The following is a 22,223-nucleotide window of genomic DNA, read 5'->3' on the forward strand; positions in this document are numbered from 1 at the left end:
CTGTTTTTTTTTTCTTGTCTTGTAGAAAATTTTAGTTGAATGATGAGCCCTGCCCTGCCCCGGACACGCCCAAAAAAAAAAAAAAAAAAAGAAAAAGAAAAAAAAAAGAAACGAATGTTGTTTTGTGTGCGTGCACTGCTGCAACCCACTGTACGGTACGGTACGACGATGTGCCGTGTTTAACCGCAGATAAATCTGACAACGGGTGAACCGTTAAGCGGGTAAAACGGTTCAAGCGGGTTCTAGTCAAGGCTAACACAAGCCTGTGTGTGTGTGTATATGTGTATGTGTGGTGATGCCTGTGTGTTTGTTTGTGTGAGTGAGTGGTGGGTGGTGGCGCTACACTGAGCTCAACAAGTTTATCCCTCCAGCCTCCTCTTCCACGTCCTTCTTCTCCTCCTTCATGCTGCTGCTGATGCTGCTGCTGATGCTGCTGCATGGCATGCTAACCTTGCTCATTGTGTATGCGCACACTCTTACTCGTATGCGCCGTATGTGTCGTACATGTGTGTGTCTGTGTGTGTGTGTGTGTGTTTGAATGTACATACTTACACGCGTTCAAGCGGTTGAAGCGGTTAAACGGTATGCTAACGGGTGTAAACGGTTTGGTTCTCCCAAAGCTTAATAATCGCCTGACGCAAGTCGCTGAAAAAAAAAAATACAGAAAAAAAAAAAATAAAACATACAAGAAAGACAAGACGCGACGCGACGAGAGGCAAGGCAACGCAGCGACGACTAATTGGGATAGTCCCCGTCCCGGCCCGGCCCGGCCGTGCGCCGTTTTTGTTCGGGTCAGTGTCGTTTGGGTCTTTGCCAGCGTCTGGCCTGCGCCTGGCCTGGGTAGAACTGAGAACTAGACAAGAGAACCTGAGTACCGAGTACCATGTCGCCGCCGCGCAAGCTGAGCCGCTACCTGATGGCCGTACGCGGACGTGGCCAGAACCAGGAGACGGAGTGTAAGTAGAGATGGAATATGCCCACACCCACAACACAAAACACCAAACCAAACTTCGTGCCAGGCGATTTGCCAAAGCCAGTGCTAGTGCCAGTGGCAGTGCCAGTGCGTGGCGTGGCGTGTGGTGTATTTTGGTGCGTGGTATTTGCTGCTTGTTGTGTTTGTTGCTTGCGTGCGTGGGGGGGGCAGGGGCAGGGGGTACGGTATGGACATGGGCATGCTCTCTCGATGTTGTGGTGTTTGGCCTTGATATAATCAACAAAATGCAAAATGCAAATGCCAATGCAAATGCAGATGCTGTGATACTTACTTATGTACATACATCTTCTGTATGTAATGTAAATGTGTGTAAATGTAAATGTAATTGTAGTGAAATAGCATGCTGCTCGTTTCCCCCCTACCCATATTTAGTAATATTTTTGGAGTAATTTTCTCTGCATGCCCTCGAAAAACGCTACGCATAAAATAACAGTAACAAATACCGTAACAAAAAGAAAAAGAAAAATAAAACAGAAAACAATTCAAAACAAAAACAAAAAAAAAAAAACAACTGTAAAGCCAAATATTGAAATCAGCTTGAACATTCGACTTTTCTCTCTCTCTCTTTCTCCCACTCTCTCTCTCTCTTTCTCCTTCTCTCTCTCCCTCTCTTTCTGTCTCTGTCTCTCTCTCTCTCTCTGTTGTGCTTTCTCTTTTCTCTGGCAGACAGCAAAACTGCACAAAGCGACGAGGATAAGCAGCGCGATCGACAGCGAAACGAGCGCGAGGCCAAAAAGGAAGAGCAGGACGCCATTAACTACAAGGTGAGTGTGTGTGTGTCGCTCTCGCTCTGAGTCGCTCTCTCTCTCTCTCTCTCTCGCTCACACTCTGTGTCTCATTCGCTGAGTCGCTCTCAGTATGTGCGTGTGCTAAGAGTGTGTGTGTGTGTGTGTCAACAAGCGCGTAATTAGCCCAACAAAAAGTCAAAAACCAATTAACAAAAGCAGAAGCCAAAAGCAAACGCAAAAGCAGAAAGCAAAAGCAGAAAGCAGAAAGAAAACACAAGCAAAAAGCTGAACCGATAACTAATTAATGATAATCAAATACGTATATAACCGATAACCCGATAACCCGATAACATGGCGGCTTAACACACAAACAACAATTTATAGTAAGAATGCACTTTGCAACAATTGCATGCAAACAGCGCGACAAGGATCAACGGGAGGCACGCTTGCTGGACTTTGAGATACGGCGTCAGCAGAAGCGCGAGGAGCAGAACCAGCAGCGCCAGCAGCAGCACCAGCAGCATCAACACCAGCAGCAGAAGGAGCAGCAGCAGCAGCACCAGCACCAGCACCAGAAGGATCAAAAGGAGCTTAAAGAGCAATCATCATCGTCATCGTCGCACCATTATCCGCCCAGCGAAAAGAGTCCACCAACAGCATCCACATCCCAGCAGCAGCGCCAGCAATTGCAACTGCATCAGCAACAGTCAACACATCAACAGCAGCAGCAGCAGCAGCAGCAGCAGCTGCAGCAGCAGCTGCAGCAGCAACAGCAGCAAGGCACGACCAGCGGCAGTGGGAGCAGCAACACACCCGTGACACCAAAGCTACAGACCCCGCCTCCAGATCGCTGTATACCGCCAGCGTTTCGTAGCCGATCCATTGAGCGAGAAATTCACTACGAGCGCAAGCGTTACTCCACTCCGGAATCGGCAGAGATCAAGGTTTTTGCATAGATTTACTCCCACACCCCCACAACCGCCTCTATCCCACACTCTCTCTCTCTCTCTCTCTCTCTCCCTCTCCCTCTCCCTCTCTCTCTTGTTCTCTCTCTTTCATACTGTGTACTTCTTGTGCTATGTCATATTCTGCACCTTGTTCCTTGGCATTGTTATCCCCCATCCCGGCTGATCCGTTTATGTCCTGATTTTGTTTCCTTTATTAGGAGCTTGCAAGCACAGCATCATCATCGTCCATTCAGCAGAATTTTGCAGCAGGCGTCAGCGGGGGCGCAGTAACAGCAGGCAGAGCAGCGTCTGCGTCAACGTCAACGGTAGCAGCAGCAGCGGTAACGGGTCAAACGACGACATTGGCGGGGCCGCCGGCAACAGCTGCAGCTGCAACAGCTGCCATCATTCCCATCTTGCCGCTCGGCGTTGCCACGCTGCGCGATGATTCCACCGAGTCCGAGCAGTCCGTGACATGTGCACAGAACCAGCAGGATGCCTACCATCGCATCATGTGAGTAATTATTCCATATCCATATTTATTCTAAATTATATATTACAAATTAATGCCAAACGATCGGGCAAGCCAACCATTTTCCAACTAAATATAATCACTATATTTATTTTACTTAATGTATTCGTTATTCAATTTATTTGGAATTGTTGTAAAGACTATCGCGTGCTGTGCTTTGACACATTATTATTCGTAGACCCCCCACGAATGGGCATTTTATTGAACCGCCCCATTGCATTTATAATATCGGGTTGCTCATTGAAATAATTCAGATGATAATTGTCTGATATTTATTTATTCTGTTGTAAATTGAATTCAGAATCTATCTGGTATAGTTAAGTTAGAGTAAGATTAAGTGCTACTACGCGGTAAACAAAACTAAACGAAACGATTGTTAAAACGAGAGATACTACGTGGCTTAAATCTTAAACTAGTCTCCTAAACTATATCAGAAAACGGCCCACAAATGCAGCTGCCAGAAACTGAGCGAGCAATGATTAATTTTCTTATCGTTTTCGGATCGCTTACAATTTTTTTCCTACACTGGGATCCACTGAAATTTGTTGTATGTTAGATATATACTTACTGTTTGGTATATGGTTATATTTTTATGTTTCATTTTGCTGCTTTAACCCTCAGGAACATGTGCAAATACCCGCATTTGAATACATAATTTACTTGTAGCTTTTATGGGAACTGGGGGGGCAAATGATTTACATATATGTATGCACACACATATGTATGCATGTACATACTATATATGCGCATTTTAGATAAAGCAAAAAAATCTAGTGCATACACACAGTGGGTCTATAAATTGTATCTACCAAAGAGAACGTTAAACAAGTCATAACTATATAGAAGTATGTATTCATTTATATTTATTTGATTATACTGTTGAGTGGTCCTTAAACATGATCTCCCAGTCATTGCATTTAAAACGAGATAAAGCTTTTATTCAAACACAACCAGTAAATAGTTTGCACAGTGCACAGACTTCTCTGCCACACTGTTTGCACTCTAACCCGCCCCGCCGCACCACCGCAAACCATTTGCCTTTGACTCGAATAATTCAAAATGCTGTCGTTAGCATTCGGGCCAACCAACCTTCCGCCTAAAGTCAGCAGGCGGAGATTTTCCACTTGCCCACACTTTTCACTGCGCTCCTCTCTCTCTCTCTCTCTCTCTCTCTATCTCTCCCCCTCTCTTTTTTAGTGCTCTCTCTCAGAAAGCTTTGCAATGCACCAAGCGACGACTGAGAGCCAGCTTTCAGTGTGGCAGTTTTTCTGTTGCATTTTTCGTTGCATGGCCACACCAAATGCAGTGCAAAAATTTCAACCTTCGCATAGCAGAGACACGAACCACAAACGAAATTTAAATTCCGCCGTATTTACTGCCAGGCCACCATTTTCTTGCCAACTTTGCAAAAAGTCACGTATACGCCGTGTGGTACCCAAAAAGGTTTCGCAAAACTAAAGCTTACGGCAAGCTTATGTCCAAATTAGGTAAAGAATTTACAAACATACTTTATGTGTGCAAAGTGCTTGGCATTCTTTATTGTGTACACTACTTGTGCAAATAGTTAATATATCTGCCAAATCAAGTATACGCAATATTACAAATTTCCAGAAGTTTTTTGAAAATAATGTGGAATGCCGCTAAGCTAAGCTTTTAGTGTTATTAATTCTGGAAACAATAACCGGTAATTCTATTTCTTATAACCATGCACAAATAATTGATATTTCTTGGATATCAAGTATACGCAGTGTTTTCGTAGTTGGCTGTTGAAATTTTTGTTTAAACTAGTCTGGGCTGTGGCTTGTGAGGTAATAAATTATTATTGAATTTATTATTTCAAATTCCCTAAGATATATTTTTTATTCTGTATTATTTATTAGTATTATTTTTTAGTGTTAGTTTTTTTATGTATGAGAATTCTTCTGTTCTGGGGAATACCTTATATATTATAGACTCTTCCCTTTTGCAACTTTGTAACAAAAGACGAAAGCTGAAAATTCCCGAGTATTTCTCATACATATGCAAACATTCTGATAAAAGCCTCCTTGACATTTTCCTAATTGACAAATAAATCTGAGAACTCTCTATCTCTCTCTCTGTGTCTTCTGCTGCTGCTGCTGCTGCAGCAGCCAACTTAGTGCTCTAATTTCTTTTGAATTACTAAGAGGACTGAATGTGCACCGGGAATTCTCATGGACTGAAATCGAAACGAAACGGCACAACGAAAAGAGAGAGCTTCTCTCGGTATGCGGGGTAGGGGGCTTGCTTTGAGAAATCCAACCTTTTGATTTGAATAGCAGCAAGCAGTATTGGAATAGCACCAATTATATATTGTCAGTATGGCCTTAAATTAAAATGGTTAATTTTTCATTAGGGCCAAGCTTTTAATTGTGCTTCCTGCCTGCCTGCCTGCCATCATATGTCTAGATGTTGCAGTTGCAATAGTTTTGCTTTGTTTGATTCTGGTCTGCAGTTCCGGCATCGCTTTCGTTGGCAATGGATCGGAGTTGTGTCCGTCTCTCTATCTCTCTTTCTCTCTCTCTGGCATATATTTTTATAGTGTAATAATTCGCGCAAAATAATCGTAAATAGCAACACTCAAGGCTCGAGGCACAAGGCTTAAGGCTCAAGGCTCAACGCTCATCAATTAATCAGTCAGACAGAGTAAGTGACTTATAATTGCCTGGGAAATTTAGCTGTTGTAGTTTTTTTTTTATTTTGCCCAAATTTACCTCCGCTAAGTGTTGTTTAATGTATTTTAATGTGCACACTTTATGCACAAAGCAATGAGAGAGAGAGAGAGAGAGAGAGAAAGCGAGTGAGTGTGTTTAATGGCCTTTTGCAAATGACTTGTTCACATTTCATTCATTATTCATGTGACGGTCATGAGTGTCGCCGTATCAGGTTTGCCATCGTCATCATTTGTGCTGCAGTTTGACTGTTGGCCCTTTCGTTCGCACTTGCAAGCGCAATGCATAGGCCGCAAAGGCAGTGACGTGGTCTAGATGAGTGTGGGTACACAATGCAATAACAGCAGCTGCCAAAACGGAAACAAAAACTGTCTCCATTGCGATAAATCAGCAAAAATCGTTATAATCTAAAGTACCACATTTTGATTTATAGTCTTGTACAAGAAAAAAATCGTATTTTTATTTTGGCAAGAAACCCAACTTATAACTTCTTAGTTGCCACTTAATTGGTGCCAATAATTGCAAAAGAAACCGAAGGCATTTTCACGGAAAAAATTCCGAACTGCTTTTGTGGTGCTCACGATTCAAACGCCGACTTAAGCTTAACCTGAGGCATTATATTTAATGCAAATAATTTAAAAATGTTGAGGACTTCTCTTAAAAATGGTTTAGATTTTACCCAAAACTACTTTATACATATTTTGTGAAATGTAATGTTAAAATGTACTCGAATTTTGGGTAAAGTTTTGTGTGGGGTTTTTTTTAAGATAAATTTGCAAGACATCGAAAGAAAATTGTCAGCGGGACAGAATTGCATGGAACTGTGTGTTTAATTGACTTTTAATTATAATCATATCAAAATATCTTAAAAATATTTCATACATGATTTGAAATGGCGTAAGGGTTATCCTATGGATCATCTTTTATCACAAAAAAGTATTGCCTGCTTATTTGGGCAAAACTTCAAGCAATTCATTACAGAGAGAGCTGCCATTTAAAGCTTCCTTTTTGGCAGACTTTGAAGATCAACCCTCGAAAAGATGCATCTATTAATGCTACAGCACTTGTATGTGTGCGTGTGTGTAAGGACATTGAAGTTATTTACCTCATCGGCAGTGTTGGGAATACTCGAGTGGCTGACTGTGGGACTTGGAACCCAAAGCCAAAATGGCAATCTCATAAAAAACACGCATTCCCATCTATCCACACACACGGACGCGCGCACACATGAATTGTCATTGCAGCACACTTAAACGTACACACACACACACACACACAGATACTTTACCACAATCAAACAGACACACATGGAGAGTGGGGCAGCATGCCGGGCGGGCCAACAGCTAGCCAATTTGCTGCCCGTCGTTGAAGAGGGTGGAGTAGGAGTAGACAAAAGAGAAACGAAGCAGTAGAATGTGGATTGTGGGAAGTGGGAAGAGCAGAGAAAAGATAGAGAAGAGTAGGAGATGGGGATGTAGGCTGGAAAAGTAGAAGACATCGAGCGAGGGAAGGGATAGGCCGGGTTGGTCTGGTCTGCCTTCGGCTTGGGCGGCTTTATTGATGGGTGGGCTTTTTAAATTGGGACACGTGCGTTGGTCGCAGCTCCCCACCGAAATTCACCACAAAAACAGATAGCCAGCAGCAGCAGCAGCAGCAGCCGAAAAAAAAGCTCCGCATTCTCCGCTCTCAAAATTGCGCGCGCCCCAAACATTGCTGCTCTCTTGAACGCACTCTCTCTTTCTCTTTGGCATTTTCTCACTGAAATTTTGAAGTCGCCTAAATGATGAAACAGGAAATACCCTAGACAAGGCAAACATTTTGCTATACATGAATTTTTATCTATTGTATAAGAAATAATCAAAAAAAATTTACGAATATTTCTATATTAAAGATAGGATTGAAAAAAGGATCTTTAGGTGGGTTATCTATGAACAAGCCACTAACACCAATATCAAATATAATTCAAATCAATTGAAAACGGCCCTACGCTGTCGAGGATGCCCCGCCTCTGATCTAACCAAAGGTATTATTGTCTATGCCGCCTCGAGCTTCTGAAAGTTTTCTCCCTTGTCCGCCTTGTCGTGTTTTATTTTCGTTTTGTTGTGTTTTCTCTTCTGCTTGCTTCATTTGGCCAAATAACACGTGCACTTGTCGTAGCACTGTCGTCTGCCTCTCTTTCCTCACTGCATCTCTCTTTCGTTCGTTCTTTCTCTCCGTGTGTTGTGTGTGTTTCATTCGTTACCGTTACGGTAGCCCCAAATGCTGCCTGCCTTCTACCGAAGGTTCTGCCTGTGATACTGCCACTGCCACTGCCACTGCTTTCGCCTTTTGGCCATCGTCGTCGTCGTCGTTGTCGTTTTCGTCGCATTTGCAATTTTCGTTTTAGCCGTTTTGCCATTTTACCCGATTTTGGCTTTCGGCTTTCGGCTTTCGGCTGCGGGCCCCGAAAAATATTCGTGTGTGCGCTTTCCTTTCCGTCTGTGCCTGCCTGCCTGCCTGCCTGACTGCCTGCTGCCCGTCTTCATTGCGGTGTTACGTGTTTCGCGTGCCAGACCGACGCGTCGCGCGCGCTCCGAGGCGGCGACTATTGAACGAAATTATTTAATAATAATTTATAAATAATTGTAAAAGACGAAACGCCTTTAGCTATAGCCAACAAAAGTGCCAACCGATCAACTATACTATATACATATATATATATGCATATACATATACAATATATATAGATAAACTTTTCGAATCGAAATTCGCGAAAATTTCTTTTGATTTTTTTTTATTCTTGTTGTCTGTTTAGTGCCAAAAAAGATTTGAATCTGTGGGATCTTTGCTTTCAAAATGTGTTAAATACTATACAAATTATGATTATAAACGATTGCTGCGTGGGCAAGGATGTGGACAGAGGCCAAGGATGCGGCCATGTGCTCTGCTGCACGCTCTATTCGTGCATTCGTAAACACGGTTCAAGAATGTAGTGCTGGATCGTTTACTTGCAGATCCGAAGCATTACAAAAAAGGGGAAAAGCCGTCATAACTACGAAATGCCACTAAGAGATCGACTAAACATCTGGTTTCTTTATTTTTAGCAAATTTCTCTGAGTTAAATAACAAATCATAGATACTTAAACATAGAAAACCATCTGAATGATATATCTAAATACAAATTTCGTGAAATTTCGTGAAGATCTATTATAGATATCGATTTGATATTGAATTTTGAACTGCAGAATTTTGTGTGCTAGTAAAATCTTTAAAATTTTCTTTTGATATTTTATTGTGCTTAAACAATCCAATTATTATTCATGATCATAGATTATATTTTTGGGCCTAGAAGCATCTATCAGAAAACGCTGCCAAGCAGATCATTAAATTGTTGAATATTTTCCATTTGAAGTATTCAACTTTTAAATGATATTTTTGATCAAAACCATTTATGAAATAAACATTAACATACCCATGGAATTCTCAGAAGCTGTTGGTAAATTTCTTGTGCTAAAGGACACATTTTGTGGCAGCTGGGAGAAGAATTAGCACAGTTTAGCTACAAATTTGTGGCCCAAAAAATAGAATGCAGAATACTTGACTTATGGTAGAAGGAGGGTGGGAGGTCTTGCTGTGTTTGCATTATGAATTTGTATATTATATACACACATAGTACATATATGTATGTATTTGAAATCCATCTGCCAGCCATGAAACTAAATATGGGTTAGTCTTTATCTCCATGGGATTCTCTCTGGCACACACACACACACACAGAAAGTACTCTGAGCTAAGAACACTGCTGGGGATACTGCCCCCCCCCACAAACAGAAGCGCTGGAGGAGGGTGGAGCGCCACATCTGTGCCGCAGTGGCAGCCAGCAGTGTTCCCCTGCGGATTCACGTCGTGTTTGTGTGTTGTCAACGTTCCAATTTCTGATCGCCATTCCTTTGGGGGAAAACAAGCAACACACAAAAATAAAACAGAAAAAAAAGAAGAAAATTTGGTTCAATAACTCCGCGTGCTGAACTTTAATGTCGTGTGAATTGCATTAGAGCCCAGACAGAAACCGAAACAGAAACAGTAACAGAAAACAGTAGCAGGAACAACAGCAACAAGAGAAATTGTGTTTAGTAAGTAATTACCCAGTCACGCCACTTGCTTTGCCCTGCTATCCACTGACGAGAAAGGGTATACTCGTGAGGCAATCGACAGTCGAAGCAATGCAGAATCAGCAGTTGAGCAGTCTACAGTAGAGGTCCAACAATCCTCATGAATCTCTTAAGGTTCTGGTTTTAATATGGAATATAAATACAGTCAAAAGTACTTAAATCCCATGCGTTGTAATAATAGTAATAGTAATAGTCAGGGCTATTGGCACTATCATTTGCACATAAGTTTGTGAACGGAGCATTGAAAATTCTTTTATACAAAATTTGCATTTGGAATTAAAACTGCAGGCTACTATATCATGAAAACTGCACATCTAGTGCATTCCCCCCCTTTCGCTGTATATTTTCCGTGCTGTAAGTGATTTAGTTTCTAGCTAAAGATCAAGGGCTGAAAGCCGGAGACGGTTTTTTTTTTATCCAGGGTATTGCAAGCTTCGCTTAACTTTCAGTCTTTTTTCCTTTGTCGCTGTGAGGGTTTTATTGTGGTGTTGCTTGGTGTTTGAATTGTGCCCTGATATCGATAAACCTCAACACACACCACACACACAACACACACACATATATATATAGAGCCTACGTTGGCATTGCCTTGCCACTGCCTCTGCCTGTGCCACTACCCCTAAGGGCAGGTACCAAATGTCTGCACTAACCTTGTTGATTCACTTCCGTCACCGCCACTGATGGGAATATAATGCAACCAAAAGATTTGGCTATTATGGTGGGTGGGGGTGGGCAGGCAGGCCAGAAGCCAGCTTCAGGCAGGCCGGCCCTTTGGCTTCTGAAATTCGTGTGAGAAATGTAATTTCAATATGACATGCCACGTGTCACTTGATCCGTGCTGCTGATACGGCTGCTGCCACTATGCTGGCAGGAGGGGCAATAGGTGTGGTAGTTGCATAACGATCGTAATAACACAATTAGCAGGGGAGTTTACGTGGATTGTGTAGGTGCTTGGCACACTAATTGTGGGACAACCTTTGTTGCCCATATTCCATATTATTTCAAGTAACTTTGATCATCAGACGAGACGTAAGGCCCGAGGGGGAGAGCATATCCTGCATAAGATATTTTCTACATGCGAATTTAGTTGCAAACACAGACCAGACACCACTCGGGATGCCTCGAAACCCATCCGCAAACATGCAACGAGTGGGGCACACATCCGGTATCCGGTTTCCGTCATCCGGCTTTGCCTTCATCATTTATCCTTTCAGACTTGAGCCCACATCCTTTGTCCCTTTTTGGTTTAATCCCATTGTGTTGGTCCTCTATGGCGATGCAGACAAATTCGAGAGCGGGACTTCGGGCTCCGTTCATTGCCGATGCCCTACGCAGAGTGTGGGGCCTGCATCCGTTTGTTCTGCATTCTTTATTGAATATCAACTATCCCCAAAGACTTTATCCCTAGCCACTCATCTGTGGATACCTTTATCTTTATCCCTTGTTACCTCCTACTTTATATTACATTTATTTCTTTGGACTTTTCTACTTGTTCCTAATCCCTCCGCTTGTATTCTTTATAGATATTCTGCCATACCTTATGCTATATCCCTCTGCATCTTATTCTTGATACCCCTTTTCCCCTCAGGCTTTCTTTTTGCATTCTACTCGAACTTTATCTGTTCTCAAATATTCTTCATATTTTATCGAGCTTTCAATATTGCCGTTTTCCTCGTCTGATCCGTTTTGCAACATCCTTCATTCCCTATCCTTCACTTTGTATCCCTCTTCCAGTCATTCATCATCTCTTACCAGCCACTTTTGTCGCTCTTCCCCTCCCCTTTTTCAGCCGTTACCTTTCATTCTTCATCCGTTTTGCGCTCCTTCTTCATCCGTTGTACCTCAGCTTGTATGCACTTTTGCCACACTTTTCATCTGGGCTTCCTCATTCCTTATCCCCATTCTTATGTCCCCATTCTTCATAGATGTTCCCTCATTTCTCATTCTTTATGCCTCGCACTTCTTGCCTCTTCCTTATCGATTATCGAATGTTTTATTCACACTCGGATGCACATATCCCCCCCCCCCTGCTCCATGCTCCCTGCTCCCACCCATATTCATATTCATATTCGTTCGTGTATTCGTATGCCCGCATATTCATAGGCCGTTGTAGGCCGGTCACTCTGGGAATCGAGTCAGTGGGTCAGGGCAGCAGCAGCAGCAGTAGCAGTGGCTCTCCTGTGCTCTCTCCTCTCACCTCTATTCTCTTCTTTGTCCTCTCTCTTCCAAAAGGAGAGCCCCCCCCCTCCAAAAGGGGGAGGAGGCGGCGGCAGAGAGCCAGAGAGTGAGAGAGAGAAATGCGGCATATCGACCGGTGTTGGTGTCACGCCATGCTGCGGTTGTTAAAAAAAAAAAAATAACAAAATACATCCACTCACACTCTAACACACGCACACACACACACACACACACACACACAGACACACACACACATTATATGCATACCATATGTGCAGCTATGTGTGTGCTTGTGTGCTAGTATTTTATACATATTTATTTTATTATTTGCACTTTTGGTGCTGCGCAAGTGGCAGAGTCGGCCAAAAACAGAATTCCAATTGGGTTGTTTTGTTGCTGGGGTCTCGCTTTTGGCTCAAAAACCCTTTTAAGCCGCCACATGAGCACAAACACACACACACACAAACACACATAGAAATGGAAACATGCACATGCATGTTGCAGTTGCTGCAATTGCAAGTCAAGGTTGCATGTGGAATGATGATGAGCCTGAGGATGAGCCTCAGGATGATGCAGTCCCAGCAGCGAAGTGCATCAAATTGGATTTTTATTCTTCTTCTCTACTTCTCTTCTTTTGTTCTCTTTGTGGCCTTTCTGCCAATACCCTACCCCTGCCAAATGGGGGCATCATGGCTTATCTTTTTTGTTGCGCGTCATGCGGCAGTGCGCCTCGGTCGTTTTTTATATATATTTGTTTTGTTGCATAACTACCTGGGTATTGGCTGTATCTTTTCCTTTTTTTTCCTTGTAGTTATGCGAAAATTTGATCGTAGAACTGGGAGAAAACTTTTTTTTTGTTGCTCCGAAAAATGCCAGAATAATTCTTTATAAATAAAAAGCCACAAAGCTTCTAATTCATTGGCATAATTATTGTTTTTTTACATATATTCCAAGGAGCAGCATGTATTGCAGTAATAGATCCTTTAAGGGTATCCAAAGTTTCCATTAAAATCATTTTTCTGCTGCTCTGCCTCTTGTTCTTTGCTCTGCTTTGTGCCGTGGCCTGGGCCTGGGCAGAGCGGGGGGCGGCAGCACATAATTAAGAACCAGCAGCTGACACTGTAACTGTTATTGTTGTTGTTGCTGCTGCTGCTGCTGCAGTTGCTTTAATAAGCCCGTAAACAGCTTAGGCTTTCGTCCTTCCTCTCTCTCTCTCTGTCTCTCTGTCTCTCTCTGTCTCTCTCTGCCTTGACCAACCTCATCCCCCCCCCCATTGCCCCTTTCGGCATGTGCAGCTTGTGCATGTTCTCTCGTGTCAAGGTCAGCAGTGCCATCGACGACGACGCCGAACAAAACAACTGCCAGCAAAAAGATAATCGTGAATGATGCGATTTGAGTGCAGACATATCGAAGAATATCAGCGACATTCAAACCAAACGGCAATACACCCTTCGAATTGTTGCAACAGCCAAAAGGCGATGAAGCATTGATTTGTCATATGTGCCACACAGCGGTGGCACGGACAGTCCGATGATTTGTTTGTTTGCTGTTACAAAATGTTGAATACTTCTGTCATCTGCCGCGTGCTGCATTCCAATTGCATTGCATTGCTGTGGTTTCGCTCTCCCAGAGCGTTCGACATTCGCATTGCTGTGTGGCATGTGGCATGTGGCATGTGGCATGCACTTGAAATGCAAGATAAACGGACGACCAGAGCTTAAGCACTGGCTAATCGGCTAATGGAGCAGCTGCTTGGGTGGGGGGGCGGGTGGGGGGGCTGGTGTGGGGTGTGGAATTGGCAGCCATAAAAGTAACAAAAAACTTACAATTATTCTCACGAAATGTCTGCTATAATTTGTACTTGATGCCAGCCCTTGTTGCCCCGATTAATCAGACTTCAAGTTTAAGCACTGCTTGGCCAAGCAGTTGACTTATTTAATCAGCGCTTAATTGGCTCAGCAGCTATCTAATGTATCAGGCTTGCTCTTTCCATCACCCCCCCCCAAATGGAAGAGCACTTAACGTTGATCTATCGGGGTGGATGGGGGGCTGTGACTGTGACTGTGTCTGTGTCTGGTGCTGGGGTGCTGGGGCCGCTGATAATCTCGCTTATATGTTTATGTGAAAACACCTACCATCATCCGCACTTGTGCGACGATAATCAAGGATAACAAGCGAGAGCTTTCGAGACGAGTGTGTGCTTTGTGTTGGTGTTGGTGTTTGTGTTTGTGTGTGACTAAAAGTTTAATTTGTAGATTAGCTGTCGTTGTGTCGTCTCTCGGGGGCATGGCACGTATGAGTTTATTTATTGAACTGGGAAAAACTTTTCCACTTGTTCTGCTGCAAACTGTGGTACGGTGGGGGAGGCATCCACGTGGTCATTGATCCCAGAAGTAGGCTATGCCAAAGGAAACTCCTCCAATTAGGGGTAAGACTTCACCCGAGTGCCCTGCCCCCCCCCACGCCACCACTCGAAACGGTTTATGCCTGTGGCTTATGCATTGCATAAATGTCAAGAGGTCGTGGTGAAAAGCCCAAAAGCAATAGAAATAGAACAAGCAGACAGACAAACATTCACTTGTCAATTTGTTTGCCTCTAATAAAGTGGCATGAAGTGGCGCTGTAAAGCCCCTAACCAAATCCACAAATTGACAGCCAGGTATCGTTGCTTCTGGGAATCATTGTCAAGGTTGGGGGCCGGCTATAATTAAACACCCGCCGATAATTGGAAATCAAATGTCTGTCTGTCTGCCGGTCTGTCTTATATACTTACTCGTACTTATGCCATCCGACACACACGAGTCGGATTAGATGAACGGAGGCGTAGGCTAAATTTAAGAGTCTATTTCTGGTTCACACTTGGATATGCTCTCTGCTCGCTGCTCGCTGCTCTTGGACTCGTACTTGCTGCCATATGTTTAGCGTGCGAGTACGAGTGCGAGTATTTTGTTTGAATGTACGACAATGTTTAGGCCATGTTTACAAGTCTTACGGGTATTTTACCACCCCCCTCCGCCCACACCATATCATTTCCCCCCCTCGATAAACTGCAAAGCGTAATGGAATGCGACAAAGTTGCAGGCTGTGCCGCCTGCTGCTGCTGCTCTCTGAGCGGGTGTGGTGAAAAGCTTTCGCTCTCTTAGACTTTGCCTCTCTCTCCTTTATGCTGTGCTCTTTGCGCGCTGTTCGCTTTGCTTGGCTTCGCTTCGTTTCATTTGTTTTGCTTTGTTTTGTTTTGTTTTGCTTTGTTTTTGTTGGCTCTGGGAGGGCCATGGGGCATGAATAACTCTTGAACTTTTTAAAAGAAAACTTTTCAATCAAGATATCGCGGATTCTTCGTTTGTTTTTTTTTTTTCTGGGGAGGGGTGGGGGCTATTGAAAGCAGAGACAACAGATTCCTGGCACTATCTTTCGATGGGAATATACGAGTGTGTGTATTTATCAGGCTTAAAATAAGGAAAAACTCTTTAAATATTCAGCCTTTAACCAGTCCTCAAATTCCCTCAAAAATTAGCTACTTTTAACGACTGGACTTTGCCTTAATGATGCTAGAAAAAAGACAGTTCCATTGTGATTTGTAGTCCAGTTTTAGTAGCATTAAAACAAACAAAACAAAACAAAAACACGTAAAAGAAAAATTCTAAAAAAATTCAGCAAACAAAATCAGCAGCAGCAGCCGCAGCAATGGCCTCCAGTAAAGTCTAACCAAATACAACAAAAAATAAACGGAAACGGAAACCAAACCAGCCTGCCTGCCTGCCTGCCTGCCTGTAGCGAAAAGCTTTAGAGATGTCTATGGCATTGTGCAACCTGAACGGCGACGGCAGCCAGGCTCCGCCACAGCAGCCGCAGCCGTCAGTACAGGCTGCTGCCGCAGCTGCCACAAGCGCCGCAGGAGCTGGAGCTGGAGCCGGAGCCGGAGCCGGACCGGGAGCTGGAGCTGCAACACACACGCAGGAGAGCATACTCGACGCGAGCAATGCCACAACGCCGCTGCTGCTGGGCCACGAGCAGGGGAGCAGCTCTGCGGCAGAGCGAGAGAGCGGCGGCGACGTTGTGGATGGCACTGCAACATCGATACCAATGCCACTGGAAATGGTAGGAGGGGCTGTGGAGCATCATCAGCAGCAGCAGCAGCAGCAGCATCAGTTATCGGTGCCACCGTCGCTGCCGATGCTGAATGGCAGCCATATAATGATGGCATTGCCAGGCGGAAATTTGAATTTTGTAACGGGAACAACTGCGCAGGCGGCCGTGACACAGCAGCAGCAACAGCAGCGAATGATAAGCAGCAACGGCGCAGTTGCGCCTTCGACCAATGACAGCAATAATAACAATAACCCCAATAACAATGTGGACAATACGAGCGACGACTCGAATCCGGTCACAATTTACAGGTAATGTGCGGAACGGGGACAGGGATAGGGATAGGGACAGGGAAAGGCTGCACCCGGGTGATTGGAGCAGGCTCGAAACACTTCCGGTGGGGCAGAAATTTAATATCACATAATAATAATATCCTTAAACTATTGAGAGCACATCAGCATACACACATACATATGTATGTATGTAAATTGCAACAATTCCAAATAGCTGAAGAAAGTCCTTTAAAGTTATTTATGCATTTTCTTTTTCTTTTTTTTTGTTTGTACTAAGAAGCCTATAATATATATCCATAATTCTGAAAGTGTTCAACTTATTATACATATGTATTATTCTGTTATATTGTGATCTGTTCTGTTGCAGGTGCCGGGCTCCAATCGCGTCACTCGACTGTATGGAGGAGTTCAGTGGTACGGGCGGTCATCTTGATTTCGGTATCAAATTTCTCACTATCAAATAGGCTTATCATTTACGTTGTTTCCTTTCCAAGTTATGGATCTTGTTTGAATGTCTTGTCTTTGCCTGCAGAATGCTTTCACATCCGATAATCGTATTTTATTTATTTATTTTTTATTTTTTTCAGTTTTGTACATAATATTACTCAATTATTATTTTTTGTTTGGCAAATTAACTCTCCATTCGAGAAGTGCGAGGAAGAGTGCTTGAGTAATGTACAACAAAACAAAAACAGAAAAAAAAAAACATGTAATTAAAGTTGTAATTTATTTTATTCGAAACGAAACGAAAACCAAAACGAACCGCAAGGCGGTGGGCGTGAGTGAAACACTTTAACACCCACACTCCGCAGTCGCTAATACCAACACTAATACCAGTACATTCCCAATGGCACTGCCGCAAGCCGCATGCCACACCACACCACACGCACGCACAACACGCACCGAAGGCACGCACTCTGCGGCACCAAAGGACAGTCAGGCAGGCTGGCAGGCGGCGGGAAGCAAACCAACAGAAGAATGTCACTTTTGTTTATTCCTGCTCATTGCATGTCGCAGTCCGCTGATATTGTTGTTGCTGTGCACAGAGCCCTATACCCTGCCAGAAACTGAATCATTAGCTCGATTAGTCGATTATTATTATTATTTTTTTTTATATTTATTTTTTTTATTTTTTTTTATTTTTATGAATTTTGTTGAGTGTAAAACTGGAAAACTGAACAAAACTTAAGCATACAATGTATAGAGTAGAATTTGTTAGATTTCAAATGAGGCTCAAGTAATTGAACGTAAAAGTAGAATCAATTAAAAACTAAAACTAAAACCAGATCTATGATTTAATATTTAATATTAAATTTAATATTAATATTTAATGCAAGATTTTTTATTTGGATTAATAGACCACATTGATCTATTATTCTATGTATTTTTGAGACATTTTTTAGAGTTCTCTCAGTGCCCAAAATATGCCTCTAAAAACTAAAATTAATGCTTCGTCTTGATGGCGACTATCTGCAGGGTATTGCGTACTTCGGCATTGTTTAGTTAATCACTGCTTAGCCTGCTTAGACGCTCTTATTCCTATACATAATAATAATTTTTATTTTTTGTGTGTTAATGTTAATGTTTGTGTTGTTGTTGTTGTTGTTGTGGCTGTTGCTGTTGGGTTTTGCACGTATATTTTTTGTTGGTTTTTTTTTTTGGTTGTTATTGTTGTGTGTTTTCTCGGACACACTCGAGCCCCATTGCGAAGGCCTCACTAACAAACCGCTCCCTCTGAAAAAAAAAAAAAAAAAAACCGAAACCATTTCCATGCGGCACGTGAACCGACGCTGACCATGTACCTGGACATTCCGTGGAGCGTAGGCCGCTCGATAAGCCTCGGCTCGAATCCGGCCCTGCCGCTGCGCCATGGCTCGACACCGACGCCGGGGCTGCGCTACAAGAATCTGGGCAAGAGCGGCCTGAGGATCTCCAATGTGGGCCTGGGCACCTGGCCCGTCTTCTCGCCGGGCGTCAGCGATGAGCAGGCGGAGGCCATACTCAAGCTGGCCATCGAGAGTGGCATCAATCTGTTTGACATCTCGGAGGCCCACTCCGAGACGGAGATCGGTAAGATACTGCAGCGTGCGGGCTGGAAGCGTACCGCCTATGTCATCACCACCAAGGTCTACTGGAGCACCAAGTGAGTGAGAGCACCCAGTCGAGAACCCTGAGCACTGAGAACCTCAATTCCATTCTTCAATTTATCCTTCATTCGCCATTGCAGGTCCGAGGAGCGCGGCCTCTCGCGCAAACACATCATCGAGTGCGTGCGGGCCAGCCTGCAGCGCCTGCAGCTGCAGTACATCGACATTGTCATCATCCACAAGGCGGATCCCATGTGCCCCATGGAGGGTGAGTGGAGGGGAGGGTCGAGCGTTGAATTTATTGGCATGCCAAATCAAACGTTGTAATCCCCTTTTCCTCTCGTTTCTCTTGTTGCCCCTCGATTCTCCCACAGAAGTGGTTCGTGCCATGAGCTATGTGATACAGCAGGGTTGGGCAATGTACTGGGGCACGGCACGCTGGAGTCAGGTGGAGATCATGGAGGCCTACACCAACTGCCGGCAGTTCAACTGCATCACACCGATCGTCGAACAGTCCGAATATCACATGTTCTGTCGCGAGAAGTGCGAACTCTATCTGCCCGAGATGTACAACAAAATTGGCGTGGGCCTCATGGCCTGGGGACCCCTATCGATGGCGCTGAGCGACACCCAGAACGGTGACAAGATCTTTCTGCCCAAGGGCTCATTCAAAACGAAGAGCTTCTCATGGACCGAGGACGAGATTAATCGAAATGTGAGTGTTTCTTATCCATTGCCACGTATCCATCGATTTTTACTGATTGCTGATGGGTTTTTCAGGCGGCTCTTTCGCCGCAAGGCAGCTGGGGCAAGGACCGCATCGAGGAGGGGCGACGCCACTGCGATCGATTGCGCGATTTGGCCGCCCTGGCCGAGAAGCTTGGCTGCAGTCCCACGCAGCTTTCGATCGCCTGGTCGCTAAAGCACGAGCCCGTCCAGTGCCTTCTGCTGGGCGCCACCTCAGCCGAGCAGCTTCATCAGTCACTGCAGTCCCTGCAGGTGAGTGAGTGAGAGAGTCCCCTAAAGATTCCTCCCCACTTCTGTTTTAATTTTCAATTTTTTTCGCCCATTTTTAACGCGCATTTTGTAACTATTGTGTTGCCTTTAGCTACTGCCGCGTCTGTCATCGAGCGTAATGCTGGAATTGGAGCGGATATTGGAGAATAAACCGGTAAGGCCGCCAATGATATCGACGCTGGCGCTACGGTGACAATCAGCCTGCCCGCAGGGGCCGCTCAGCCTGAGCGGGGGTGGTCCCTGCGGCGCCGATTCACCCAAGCATGTCGAGGATGAGGCCTTCATTGAGGAGGTGGACGCTGCCAAGGATGCTGCTAAGCAGGGTTTCTGTCTCATTCAGTGACGAAAGGAGTCCTTAGATAATGATAATAAATTTTTGAAAGTGATTAGTAGTAAAACTAGCCTAAGTAGCAATACTATGACGACAACAATAAGCAAGCAAGAACTACAACAGCAGCAGCATCAGCAGCAGCAGCAGCAGCATCAGCAGCAGCAGCATCAGGCCATCACCATCCACAGCAGCTCGATGACAGCCGGTGGAGGATACTCGGTGGTAGCAGCAGGAACAGCAGCAGGAACAGCAGCAGGAACAGCAGCACCATTTGCCTCTCAGTCACAATTTGACACGCTCAACAACAACTACGGCAGCAGCCTCACGAATACCAATACCAATAACATCAACGAGACACCGCCACGTCGCTCCCTGCTCAACTTCAAGTCCCTGGACTTTCACATAAAATCCCTGTACAGTGGCCTGCGCACCGGCAGCACCAGTCCCAGCAGCCATCCGATCAGCGCTCAGGCTGGTGTTCAGCTGCCAGCGGCGGACGGCGTCCAGCGACGAATGCCGTATCTGCGCATCGAGAGTGTCGATCCAGAGGGTGAGCCAGGTGGAGCAGCGGCAGCATGCTCCAGGCGAGAGTCGGTGGCGGGTCAGCGATTGCAGGTCTCGCCCAGCCTCCTCTCCCCATACAGTGGACTGGGTGGAGGAGCTGCAACAGGCGGGGGTGGGGGTGGAACAGGAGCAAGCCTGCTGATGCCCTCACCGGATGGTTCAACCATACGCCGCTCCTCCACCTCCGATATTGTGGCCTGCCGCCGTGGCGGTGGATCCCAGGACAGTCGCCGGCCCAGCACCTCGGATCTGCTGCGGCGGGCCAGGGAGAGGCGGGGCAGCGAGGCGCGCATGGGTCGCAGTGTCTCGCAAGGCGGCCTGACGCGAGGAGGAGGCTCATTTGGCGGTGGACTGGGTGGCAGACGCACCAGCATGGCCTTCTAGAAAAGAGGAGAGGAGAGAAGCGAAGCGAGGCAGGAGATTAAATCAGAAATCGGCTGACTAAATGGCGCTTATGAATTTTTATCTAGAGAAAAACAACAACAACAAAAACAAAACAAAAAATCAGCATATAAGAAACAAATTTTTTTTCCGTCGATCTATCATTATTATTGTTATAAATTATAATTGTTATTGCTCGAATGAAGAGAACTCAAGTTAAAAACTTAAAAATGCGTATATATGTAGATTAATGGATGGCAAACAAAGAAAGCTGAAACAAACATTACATACATCCCTATCAATCAATCAATCTATCAATCAATCTATCAATCTATCTATCTATCTATCTATCCATCTATCCTCCTTTCTGCCAGCACTGTGCTCGGCATCTATCTCTCTCAAATCTATCTTTATATTTCTTAGTTTCACTGCTCTACGGCCCCGCTCATTGCATTGTCCCCTCCCCCCCCAAACTTTTATGACAATATTAGATCCTAACTATCGTAAACTATCGTATGGCAAAGCAAAGCGAAGCTAGGCAAAAGAATTTCCGCTCTCAAGCTCCTCGTCGTGTAACGTTTTGTTTCGGTTATGTTTCGGTTATGTTTAATTTGTGGAGAACAGAAGCAGAAGGAGTAGTATCGATCCCATAATCACCCTATGTGACAGTCATATCAAGCGAAACCCAAAAGCAAACTAAGTGCATAAGAAACAAAACAAAAAACAACAACAAAAGAGTCCTTTTGATTAATCAATTAGTAAGCTAAACGAATCGTTAAAGGATGGACGGATGGACGGATGGTTGGCCTGGCCTCATTGAAGGATTGATAACAATTTTAGCTAAATAAAAATTCAAATAATAATAATAAACAAAACAAAAACAAAACAAAAAACAAATACAACAACTAACACAATGAACAATTCAAATCAAATCTTATTATATAGAAACATTACTAGCATTATGATGTATGTAGTTAAAGGACAGCAAAAACACTCAAGCAAGAAACAATTTTTTTTTTTTAGAAATAAAACAAAAACGAAAACAAAAAAGATTAAACAAATGCCTTTCATAGCAGCAGCAGCAGCAGATGCAACAGAAGTATATATTTTAAATAAATGAAGTATATACTAAATAGATATACACACACAAATACATGCATATGCAAATTGTTATTGATTAAATTGTGGTACCATTGCGTGCATCCCATAAGCCATATATCCCTTTGCCTAGCCCCAAAACCAAA

General features: G+C 44.2%; 1 protein-coding gene across 1 annotated transcript; it reads left to right on the plus strand.

Annotated features, from left to right (window-relative positions):
• The first annotated feature begins 94 nt into the window (after positions 1-94).
• On the plus strand, positions 95-21,237 carry LOC111065413. The gene is given in 10 exon segments (XM_022353593.2): positions 95-956; positions 1,661-1,758; positions 2,142-2,666; positions 2,888-3,183; positions 16,967-17,037; positions 18,424-18,742; positions 18,827-18,954; positions 19,064-19,401; positions 19,467-19,685; positions 19,795-21,237. Coding segments are annotated over 10 exon segments (3,255 nt in total). The 5' UTR covers positions 95-883; the 3' UTR covers positions 20,983-21,237.
• Positions 21,238-22,223: the final 986 nt, after the last annotated feature.

Source organism: Drosophila obscura, unplaced genomic scaffold (genome assembly GCF_018151105.1).
Source record: "Drosophila obscura isolate BZ-5 IFL unplaced genomic scaffold, ASM1815110v1 contig_73, whole genome shotgun sequence".
In the NCBI taxonomy this organism is placed as follows: domain Eukaryota; kingdom Metazoa; phylum Arthropoda; class Insecta; order Diptera; family Drosophilidae; genus Drosophila; species Drosophila obscura.